At 45.9% G+C, this 12,480-nt stretch overlaps 1 protein-coding gene across 1 annotated transcript; it reads left to right on the top strand.

Moving 5' to 3' along the window:
• Positions 1 to 4,908: 4,908 nt before the first annotated feature.
• Positions 4,909 to 10,682, top strand: LOC130126818 (oocyte zinc finger protein XlCOF7.1-like). The gene is made up of 2 exons (XM_056296459.1): positions 4,909 to 5,020; positions 9,045 to 10,682. The coding sequence occupies exons 1-2, from the start codon at positions 4,954 to 4,956 to the stop codon at positions 9,995 to 9,997; spliced, it is 1,020 nt and encodes a 339-aa protein (XP_056152434.1). The 5' UTR covers positions 4,909 to 4,953; the 3' UTR covers positions 9,998 to 10,682.
• The last annotated feature ends 1,798 nt before the right edge of the window (positions 10,683 to 12,480 follow it).

Raw genomic sequence — 12,480 nt, 5'->3', positions numbered from 1 at the left:
CGTTTGCATTGTTAAAAGTTACTGCATAAGAATTCTGTTGTTACATATATCTGAAAGTTACTGAATACATATTCTGTTTTGTTACATATATCTGAAAGTTACTGAATACATATTCTGTTTTGTTACATATATCTGAAAGTTACTGAATACATATTCTGTTTTGTTAACTATATCTAAGTTACAACTGAAAGCTCTTATTTTTGCCCCAAAGAGTGAATAAATGCTATAATGCAATTTAAAATGCAGTTTCTACTGTTTCTATCAAATTGCAACCCCCCTCCCCCAAGATCAGGTGGAGGGGTCCTCAGGGTAGATCAAAAATACGCAGGGGGTCCAGGACCCCAAAAAGGTTGAGAACCACTGTGTTAGAATACCACCTCACACGTCATTCTCAATAGGTTTGTTAATTCTGTAACAAGCATTTATTCTTATGTTTGATCTCAGACCTCTTCGGACATTGTGAGCTGTAGCGAGAGTAGGGTGCAGGTTGAGGAGAGCCTGGAGAGGTGGAGGTATGCGCTGGAGAGAAGAGGAATGGAAGTCAGTAGGAGCAAGACACAATACATATGCGTGAATGAGAGGGAGGACGGCGGAACGGTGAGGATGCAAGGAGTAGAGGTGACGAAGGTGTATGAGTTTAAATACTTGGGGTCAACTGTCCAAAGTAACGGGGAGTGCAGAGGAGAGGCGAAGAAGAGAGTGCAGGCAGGGTGGAGTGGGTGGAGAAGAGTGTCAGGAGTGATTTGTGACAGAAGGGTACCAGCAAGAGTTAAAGGGAAGGTTTACAAGATGGTTGTGAGACCAGCTATGTTATATGGTTTGGAGACAGTGGCACTGACGAAAAGACAGGAGGTGGAGCTGGAGGTGGCAGAGTTGAAGATGATAAGATTTTCACTGGGAGTGATGAAGAAGGACAGGATTAGGAACGAGTATATTAGAGGGACCGCTCAGGTTGGACAGTTTGGAGACAAAGCAAGAGAGGCGAGATTGAGATGGCTTGGACATGTGTGGAGGAGAGATGCTGGGTATATGGGGAGAAGGATGCTGAATATGGAGCTGCCAGGGAAGAGGAGAAGAGGAAGGCCAAAGAGGAGGTTTATGGATGTGGTGAGGGAGGACATGCAGGTGGCTGGTGTGACAGAGGAAGATGCAGAGGACAGGAAGAGATGGAAATGGATGATCTGCTGTGGTGACCCCTAACGGGAACAGCCGAAAGTAGTAGGAGTAGTAGTAGATCTCAGACCTCTTCTAGAGCTCTCTTCCTCTAGAAGACTACCACAAATACAGTTTTTATGTGTTGACTTGATCAAACGAATTTGGGGAACCAGGTTCTGAGTAGTAGTATACTGTAGCAGTTTTCTTTGAAAACCAACACCTTAGGTCACTGTGTTGACAAGATTTTCTAAGGTAAAAGACCGTGAGTCCTGTCAACATAGTATGGGTGAGAAAATTGATTCCTTACCCCCTGATAACACGACATGCAGTGTTCTAATCACTCTTTATGTTTCTTTCTCCAGATGCCTACTCAGAAAAAATGCCACATCTGTAAGGAAAAAATTGGGGTAGCCAGCAAGACGTGTCAGCACTGTGGTGCCAAGCAGCCCTACAAGCAAAAACTTGAAAAACACAAGACAAAAGTTGCCCAGGCCTGGAGAGACAGGCAGAAAAAAAACTGCAGTCTGAACAAAGTATACGATGCAACAAATCTACTGGTAGGTTTTTTTTCTTTCAGACAGTTGTCGTAAAATACTAAGTAAATAATCCCTGATCTTTACATTTACATACACGTTGCTATACCGCTGTTACGTCACGGACCTCTTCAGCATTCCAACGTTCATCCTTGTTTCATTGTGCAAGACAATCCTGAATTCTTAATCTAGTTGATGGGTGAAGTACAGGTCACTGCCTGATTACTACATTTTATGCAATGTGTTGAGGTATATTTCTGTAACCACCATATTTGAATTAAGTGAAATCAGAGCATCTAACTTGTGGGTATTGTATATTAGTTTACTCAAAACATGATTTTAAGTATTAGTATAACATTAATTTCTAACTAAATGAACATAGCACAAAAAAGGTTTGCACACCCAGTTTTAGTAAAACATCAATTTTTAACTAAATGAACATAGTTTCGGTTATACCTCCCTCAGTGTGCACACTGAAGAAGGAGTAGCCGAAACGTCTGTGCATGTTTTCCCCTGTGCTCAGGTCTGAGCAAGAAAACTAAATAAAAGCAGTAATAATGGATTTGGGTGTGTGAATATTTTTTTGTGAAGTGAAGGAGTTCAAGTATCTCGGGCTCTTGTTCACGAGTGAGGGTAGGATGGAGCGGGAGATTGACAGGCGGATTGGTGCAGCATCAGCAGTAATGCGGACGTTGTACCGGACCGTTGTGGTGAAGAGGGAGCTGAGCCGGAAGGCAAAGCTCTCAGTTTACCAGTCAGTCTTCGTTCCAACCCTCACCTATGGTCATGAGCTTTGGGTAGTGACCGAAAAGGGTGAGTTCGCGGATACAAGCGGCTGAAATGAGTTTCCTCCGTAGGGTGTTTGGGCTCAGCCTTAGAGATAGGGTGAGGAGCTCGGACATCCGGAGGGAGCTCGGAGTAGAGCCGCTGCTCCTTAGCATCAAAAGGAGCCAGTTGAGATGGTTCAGGCGTCGGCATCTGGTCAGGATGCCTCTTTGGCGCCTTTGTTTGGAGGTTTACCGGGCACGGCCAACTGGGAGGAGACCCCGGGGTAGACCCAGAACTTGCTGGAGGGACTACATGTCCAATCTGGCCTGGGAACACCTTGGGATCCCCCAGGAGGAGCTGGAGGGCGTTGCGGGGGAGAGGGACATCTGGAGTGCCCTACTTAGTTTGCTGCCACCGTGACCCGACCCCGGAGAAGCGGCTGATGATGAATGAATGAATGAACATTTTTTTGTGCTTTGAACTTTGACTTTGGTTTCATGCACCCCAGTCCCTTGTTTTGTTTTTGGTTTAATGCAGTGTTTTTTACTTTCAACTAAATCAACATAAAAAGTAGGCTAAATAAGTTAGGAAGGGACCTCACCACACACTGTCTTGATTATTCCATGTGGAATGGTGAGCAGCATCAAACTGAGACACCCCTAACTCCAGTTGGGTGGAGAGATCACTTTTCAGTCTGGAAAGTACTATGACAGGAACGTCAGGCCTTGCTTTTCAAAAGTACTGAAAACACTGAGAGGGAGCAGAGAGGGGACAGAGCGAACTGGTGGCTGAAAAATAACCACAGACACCTCATGATGTCAGATGCATCCTTATCGGATCATTTTCAGACAAAAAGGTTCAGTTTTTTGTGTGCAAGTCACACATATACAATGTACTGTATAACGAAATGCTTTGCAGCATGGTCCACCAGTGACTATGCAAACACAACAAAACATTAGAAAGTATAATAGAAAAGACTTAGGATAGAATAAAAAGTACTGTAGTACCCACAATAACTGGAAACCAGTGTAGCCGACCAGAAACATAGATGAGCTGTTGCGTCGCATTGATCCGAAGTTGTTTAAGAGTTAAGCTGTTAGTCATAGAAAGTATGTAAAAGTATGCAAGATTAATTCAAGCAACTTTCACATGCATGTTCTAGAACAGTGTTCTCAAACTTTGTCACATCAAGGACCCCTAAACTGACACAAATTAGACCACGGACTCCCATCTGATGAGATGTTTGCTTTTCGTTTTATTATTATTATTATCATAATTAGGGATGGGTATGTTAGGACTTTATCGATACTACTCCTTATTGGTCCGTTTCTTTATCGGTACTCTTATCGGTTCTTTTCCATGATTAAAGAACAGCTTTTTTTAAAATGTTATTTTAAGTGGGGATTCCAGCCAATTTATTCCAGGGTAGTCCACCACCCTCCGTTGCATTGTACAGCACCTGAAATATATCTTTGGCTCTAGTTTTTCCCTGCATTGGATATAAAGTGGCAGCACGGTGGTGCAGTGGTTAGCGCAGTCGCCTCACAGCAAGAAGGTCCTGCGTTCGAGCCCCGGGGTAGTCCAGCCTTGGGGGTCGTCCCAGGTCGTCCTCTGTGTGGAGTTTGCATGTTCTCCCCGTGTCTGTGTGGGTTTCCTCCGGGGGCTCCGGTTTCCTCCCACAGTCTAAAGACATGTAGGTCAGGTGAATCAGCCATACTAAGTTGTCCCTAGGTGTGAATGTGTGTGGGTATGTGTGTGTGTGGCCCTGTGTGACGGCTTGGCGGCCTGTCCAGAGTGTCTCCCCGCCTGCCACCCAATAACTGCTGGGATAGGCTCCAGCATCCCCGCGACCCTGAGGGCAGGATAAGCGGTTCGGATAGTGGATGGATGTTTTATTACAGAAAGTGTATGAAACCCATGACCAAAAATAGTCATACATTCTGTCATGCTGAAAATAAATGATTCCCCTTTTTGCTGGGGACCCCCTTCAAGGATCCCTGGAGGTCCCCAGACCCCACTTTGAGAACCACTGGCCTAGAAGCAAAAACTTGAAAAGGAAGATTTTCAATTTATAATGTGATTTCTGAGGTTGTTCCGTGTCCGAACCTGATTGTCTAGTCTGTAGCAGCAGCGGTACTTTCACGTGTACGGATACAGAGAAGTGTGTTATTTGTCTCTTGCCTCGCAGAACAGCGTTCAAGTGTGTGGTTTTTTTTGTTTTGAACATTTTTTTGTGACATTGCTAACTGCGAAACTGTTGATAGTTACTTCACTCTGACTCTCAGTGCGTAGCTTATCTGTCTGGGTATCAGCGCATGAAACATTGTTTTTCACAGTACTCTGAACTTGTAGTTATGTATGCAATGTTCAGTCTTATGATTTGGTGTCAATTTTGTTGCAGCTCCACAAGTGGGAAGTTTTAGAGCGACATCCAGTCCTGCTCCTGGCCAGGAGGACTCCGAATGGTTTTCTCGCTGAGTGCTTGTGTCCATGGCAGATGGACTCAGAAGATGCTCAGGACGCCCTCGTCACATTAAAGAGGATTTATGAGCGTCTTCTTAACGGTAATGTACACTAATGTGCATGCTGTATTTTCCCCCCAGAGTCCTCTGAATGACTGCTTACTAGTGAATCCTGGACTGACTTGAGAATGAATTCCAAAAGAAGAAAAGACGGTAATAAAAAGACATTAAGCAAAGTTATTTTTTTCTCACTTTCAGTTTAAAACATTAGTAATATTTGTTAACGTGTGAACAACATGGCTGAGGATGAAACTGTAGTGTAAATGTGGCCATACTGGTCCCCGAGCACTTGTGCCGATAAATGTGAAAGCAGTAATGGGGGTCATGCCTCTTCTGTGTGTCTGTAATCTTAAATCTGCAGTAACAGGGAACCTGAACCTGATTTTGTTAACCGACTGCAATCTCGCCAGTATGGCACCTGCGCTGTTTTTAATCATTCTTCAACATCCTGTATTTTCGTTTCTTCCCCTTTTAACTGGACGTGATGGCTTCACAGAATTTAAGTTGAATTTGAGTCATGTCGACGGTTGTAAACCTACTGTGACCCGATGACATTCAGATTAGGTCACAAGTTAAGACAACTATCAGAAGTTGTGAGTCTACCTGAATTGTAAGGAGGCAGCATTTCTTGGTAACACTTATCAGAATACAGTTTGGGATACGGTAGGATAATGCCGTTTCCTGTGGCGGTATGACAGAAGTTCCTGTTCAGGTCAGAGAATCTGATTTGTCACAGAGTTTAACGTTAGTTTTAAGGTCATATCATGTCTCGGTCTCGTTACTTTTTGCCATTCGTTTTATCCGTGTACTTCTGCTACCAGCGGGGACAGTAAAGACAGTCGTCTTTTCTAAGATAAAGGAATTTTGTTTGGCACAAGCCCCACCTCAACTCACATATAAGGTTACACTTGTTTCACATGTAGGCATGTTGCGTTAGGGCGGCACGGTGACGCAGTGATTAGCGCGGTCGCCTCACAGCAAGAAGGTCCTGGGTTTGGGCCCCGGGGTAGCCCAACCTTGCGGGCTCATGCCGGGTCGTCCTCTGTGTGTCTGGGTGGATATTTGTAGATATATTTTGAATTTCACAAAACCAGTGAGTTGCAGCTGCGAACTCACAGTTATGTTTTAAAGTACAAAGGGCAGCTGAAGACTTCAAACCCAAGATTTACAGGTCCAGGAATGTCTTCCAGGTTGTACTGAGCTACGACCTGTCTGAAAAATTATTCCATAAACTCCACTGACGATTAATCATAAATCTGGATTACATATCAGAGTACTGCAACGCTATTCACAGTTCATATACATCTGTAGCGTAGGCACACATCACAGTGTGGGTGGGCACAGAGAAAATCAGGTGGGCCTGGCCCGTCCAACATCAGTCATACTCAATAGGTTCTGGAACGCATATGTTGTTTTTTTGGGGGGTCCCCCCCCCATTTTTCTCCCCAATTGTACCCAGCCAATTACCTCACTCTTCTGAGCCGTCCTGATTGCCACTCTAACCCCTCTGCTGATCTGCTCCACTCCCTCTGCCGATCCGGGGAAGGCTGCAGACTACCACATGCCTCCTCCAATACATGTGGAGTCACCAGCCCCTTCTTTTCACCCGACAGTGAGGAATTTCGCCAGGGGGACATAGCGTGTGGGAGGATCACGCTACCCCAGCTCCCCCTCCCTCTGAACAGGCGCCCCGACTGACCAGAGGAGGCGCTAGTGCAGCGACCAGGACACATACCCACATCCAGCTTCCCACCTGCAGACATGGCCAACTGTGTCTGTAGGGATGTCCGATCAAGCCAGAGGTAACACGGGGATTCGAACAGGCGATCTCCGTGTTGGCAGGCAACGGAATAGACCACTATGCTACCCGGACGCCCTGCATACTTTTTTTTTTTAAACAAGGTTTATTTTCGATGTTCAGACACAAACCAATCAAACTATGGACCCACAACTACAACACCCCCCCACTGCCCACCCACCCTCCCAATAGACCCATACAAAATCCCCCACCACACTCCCACCCCGCCTGGCATACCACCCAAAACAACATGAATTAAATGAAACCATAACAAAAACTAACAAAGTAAACAAGTGAAAACCATAAATTAAATGAACAAAAGGGGAAAAATTAAGTTAAAAAAAAAAGTAAATAAGAATAGAAGAGAGAAGGCTGAGATTTAGATTGTAAGCCTATCAACTCCGGCCACCAACCGAGCATCTAACTCCTCCACAAAGTCTAAAACAAGCTTTCATGTCAAGTGGAATCTGGATATAGTTCCTCTCATGGTATACCCAAACTAACACTATATCAAAACTAAACAAAAAATCACTGTCCAAGGGAACGAATGCCTGCCAGCATGACTGTCAGAACCGCCAGTCTGCATGGGCTAGCAGTTAGCTTAGCCCGCCCCGCTTCCGCATCCTGTCAAACCGCCCTCGGTATTTCCTCCTCGGGCACAGTTCCAGGCAGGGCCGTGGTCCCTGGGCCCACCGGACGAAGCAGACCAAGCTCTCCCAGCCGATCCGGTGCCAGCTCTCCCAGCCAGACACCCTCGACACACCTCCCCGCACTCCTCACGACGACATCAAAGACACCACAGTCAACGCCAGGTGAGGCCGTCGCCAGACCACCCTCCCGTTTATCGGAACTGACGGTCTGCATGGGCTAGCAGTTAGCTTACCCTTCCCCGCTCTCCCAGCCGATCCAGCGCCAGCTGTCCCAGCCATCAAACGAAAACAAAACTTAAGACGTGGACAAAGACACTGCATGGACGGTACTGGGTGAGGCCACTGCAAATGTGAATTCGCGCCGCCATCTTCTGAGACCGGCACTGGGTGAGGCGGCTGCAAACAGACTGACCTTCTTCCGCACGCTGCCATTCTTTTTCCATCCTTGCTGTATTATTAGTAAACTTGTATGTAGTATGCAGAACAATAAAAACATATTGCCAAGATGTACACAGTAATACTACAAGACATGCAACCGCTTGCATAAAGCTCAGAATACTCCTTTTTCTCCTACACAGTCAAGCCTCGTTCGATTTTTGGTCTATTGTTAATCAACAATAACATGTATAGGTTATAAAACAAGGGCTATGTATTGGAAAGAACTTGGTGGTATGAGTTGTATCATGATACAGATGTCACAATCCCATGTACTGCGATACATTATTTTGTCAGCTTTTCAGAATAATGTCAGTAAGCAGAGCCATAGCTTCTGGCATGGTCAGCACCTGCTGCTGCTGCTGTTGTTGGAGCACATTGGGGCTCCAATTATCTCCAGTCATGTTATCTTTCATGAGTTCGTCTTTATGTTTCTCAATTGTTTGATAGAGGACAGGCAGGACAACATCTGATACATATTTACAACCTGGTATTGCAAAGTCAGGCCCCAATAATCAAGCCTCAGTTGGGGTTAAGGGGTTAAGTATAGGAGTTAAGTTAAGGTTAACCTCAGTTGGGGTTAAGAGGTTAGGAGTTAAGGTTAACCTCAGTTGGGGTTAAGGGGTTAAGTATAGGAGTTAAGGTTAACCTCAGTTGGGGTTAAGGGGTTAAGTATAGGAGTAGTGCTTTTCCTAGACGGTCTTTTGTGGCATCCTAGACTGGTCTTCATACACCCCAGCATCATGTGAAGCGCAAAATATAGCCTCTCCATGATGAATGACCGTCTGTGCGTGGTGAAGAGCCACACCCTCCTCACAGTAATCCTGTTAATGTTGTCACGAGACAACAGAGCAGAACACGGGGGATCCAGAGGAGTAAACCTCGATAATAAATCCTGCTATTCCTATGGGTAGCAGTAGTCCTAGGTGCATTCATCGACAGATTGATGTTATGGACCGGGGGACATCGTGGCTTTGCAGGTCATCAATGCATCTTGACAATGGAAAGGCACAAAATCTCCAGTTAGCGGAGAATCATAGAACTGCATGTGGAGTAGCGCCCCATGCTTTAAACAAACATACACAACCGAAACCCTAAGAGGCGTCCTGATGGATGACCTAGGTGAGGTGACCCCATTAATCAACTAACATGAATTTGTCTTTGTTGTTTTCTCCCTGTTTAGAGCCTTCACAGCCATTTGATTGTAAAGAGGAGGTTCCCAGTGAGCAACAGGAGTGGAGCCCCAGTCTGGTCCAGGGAGAACCAAAGCCCCCACACATTAAAGAGGAAGAGAATGAACTCTGGAGCAGTCGGGAGGAAGAGCAGCTTCAAGGACCCGAGGTGTTGCCAGTCACTCCTGTCCCAGTGAGGAGTAAAAATGGTGACGTGAAAGCTCAGTCCTCACATCTTCATCAAAGTCAAACTGGGAACAACAGAGAGACCAGCCCCTCAACTGACCAGATGAAAACAGAACCTGACGGAGAAGACTGTGGACTATCAGAACCAGCCAGCAACTTGGATCCAGCTGCTAATTTACAACCAAACAGTGATGGAGAGCCCCTCTCTTCAGATGGTTGTGAAAGTAGTGAGACTGAAGACAGTGATGATGGTTGGAACCAGGCTGAAGATGCTCAGTCAGGATTGGACGGAATCAAGAATGAAATAAGTCCTCAGAGATGTACTGAGATGAAACCCTTCAGCTGTTTTGTCTGCGGTAAAGGTTTTTCGAGAAGAGACTATGCACAGAAACACATGAGAATCCACGACAGAAAAAAGCCATTTACTTGTTCGGTCTGCGGCAAAGGGTTTTCTCAAAGAGGGTGGATGCGGAGACACATGAAAATCCACCCGGGAGAAAAACCGTTCGATTGCTCGGTGTGCGGTAAATGTTTTACGAGAAGAGACGCTGCAGAGACACACGCGAGAGTTCACACAGGGGAAAAGCCATTCGGCTGTCCGTTCTGCTGTAAAAGGTTTTCTAACCGCTGGGGTATGACGAAACACGCCAGAGTTCATACAGGACAAAAACCCTTCAGCTGCTCAGTCTGTGAGAAGGGTTTTTCAAGTGGGAAACAAATGGAGAGACACATGAGGACGCACACAGCAGAGAAACCCTTCAGTTGCTCAGTCTGGTAAACGATTTTCACACAAGTTCAGTCACACAAAACACAAGAGGTTTCACATGCCCCTTGTCCACTACATGGTACCGGCTCGACTCGCCCCGCCCCGCCCTTTTCTCGTTTTCCATTACTGGAATGTGCCGGCATTTTGGTAACTTACCACTTTTCTGGTACCACCTTTGTCGAGGTTCCAAAAAAACTGGAGCGGGTACCAAAAGCAATGCAGACCTCCGATTGGTCAGAGAAACGCGTCACCGCGTCATTTTGCATCATCAGTGCACGCATGGGATATCACCCGGCAGTTTTAAATACCGAAGCGGAACCATCTTAAAAGTAGTTCTAATGAATCTTACAATGATTTATAGCCACACTTATAGGGCGTTATAGATGCTTATAGGGCGTTATGGATGCAAGCTTCATAGAAAGTGTTACCAAAGAACATTTTAAAATTGAAAACCAGGTGTCACTATGACGACCAGCTACACTGAGGGGGTACTGTTACGGTAATGGAACACGACACAGAAGCGAGTCGAGTTGAGCCGGTACCACGTCATGGAAAAGGGGCAATAGATGACAAAACGAGTAAACTTTGGGGCGCCCCGGTGGCTCACCTGGTAGGGCACGTACAAGGCTGAGTCCTTACCGCAGCGGCTTGGGTTCGAATCCGGCCCGGGCCCTTTGCTGCATGTTATCCCGTCTCTCTCTCTACTGTCTCTGTCAAATAAAGGCAGAAAATGCCAAAAAAAAAAATCTTAAAAAACAAGTAAATGTGGCTCATCTTGTGGGAAAAAAAAAACCGTGCTTTGTTCACATGGCATGATTAGATCTGTAAGTTTGTGTACAGTGGACTTACCCAATGATAAAGTAGGTCTCTGAAGTGGATGTTGAATCCCACATTGGAGAAATTTTTTTTTTGTTTTTTTGTTAACAGAAGCCTGCAAGGAATTTATTTGTTCAGTTTTTTATTTTTTGTGGATTCCCCCCCCCCCTCCTTTTCTCCCCAACTGTACCCAGCCAATTACCCCGGTCTTGAGCCGTCCCGGTCGCTGCTCCACCCCCTCTGCTGATCCGGGAGGGCTGCAGACTACCACGTGTCCTCTGATACATGTGGAGTCACCAGCCGCTTCTTTTCACCTGACAGTGAGGAGTTTCACCAGGGGGATGCAGCAAGTGGGAGGATCACACTATTCCCCCCCCAAACAGGTGCCTTGACTGACCAGAGGAGGCGCTAGTGCAGCGACCAGGACACATACCCACATCCGGCTTCCCACCCGCAGACATGGCCAATTGTGTCTGTAGGGACGCCCGACCGAGCCGGAGGTAACACGGGGATTCGAACCGGCGATCCCCACGTTGGTAGGCAACGGCATAGACCGCCACGCCGGCCGGACGCAAATTTGTTCAGTTTAACAGAGATTCTGTACGTGACAACAGATTTTTATGAGACGCCAATTAAATTGTGATGAAGGCGGAAGCGAACCTGTTCCGACTCGCACGCAGCACACAGGTAGTGTACACAAGTACACAGGTAGTGTACACAAACACACAGCTGACTGTGAGAGTTCTGATATAGAGAAAAAACACGGAACTGCTGTTTTGTAAACAAAAACTGTGTGTGCGTCAAGAAAGTGTTTCCTCAATTCAAAAAGATGCTGTGGGACATAAAAGAGGTCCATTTTTAAGCTTTGATTTTTGTCCAAGTATTTTCAAATAAAGAGTAGAGCTTGGTGTAAAGTCACTGGGTACTCCCGGGTCAAGGTTGATGGGTTTTTTTTGTGTGTTTTTTTTAAGGGTGGTGTATTAAAGTAGTAGGAACAATGCTCATAACAAGTAATGATTTAATAAAACATAACGTTGGGACTCGAAGGTGTTAAGTGGAGGGAACATGTGGGTACCTGGCTGGTTCAGCAACCGTCTCACCACCCGTCACAGTGTTTCAGTGTCTCCAAGTGAGACAGAGGTAAATTGTGAGAATTCAGAATCGGCTTGGGAAAAAAAAGTAATATCAGTGTGAAGAACAAGGTCTGAAGCACAGTTGCTCAGCCATGTTAGAAATGAGTGAGACCTCGGGTGTGATACAGCACAACGTGATAAAATGAGTGTATGTGTAATTATTTACAGTAGTGGTGTGTGAAAGGAGCACGTCGAGAGACTCGGATGGTCAATTATGGGACCAAGGTTGAAAACTGACTCGCACATGAAGGCAAGTAAATATGGCACGGCAACGTAAAAACACAAAAACATGTTTTCAGGTTCCATTATTTAAGCTCAATATCAGAGGCCGTCTCACATTGAAGTCAAAACTAATAACATTTCTCACATTTATTTATGAGGCGGCACGGTGGCGCGGTGGTTAGCGTGGTCGCCTCGCAGTAATAAGGTCCCGGGTTCGAGCCCCGGGGTAGTCCAACCTTGGGGGCTGTCCCGGGTCATCCTCTGTGTGGAGTTTGCATGTTCTCCCTGTGTCTGTGTGGGTTTCCTCCCACAGTCCAAAGACAT

The sequence above is a fragment of the Lampris incognitus genome, chromosome 16 (genome assembly GCF_029633865.1).
Source record: "Lampris incognitus isolate fLamInc1 chromosome 16, fLamInc1.hap2, whole genome shotgun sequence".
Lineage (NCBI taxonomy): Eukaryota > Metazoa > Chordata > Actinopteri > Lampriformes > Lampridae > Lampris > Lampris incognitus.
The sequence above is the reverse complement of the archived record's forward strand: the minus strand, read 5'-3'. Positions and strand labels throughout refer to the sequence as shown.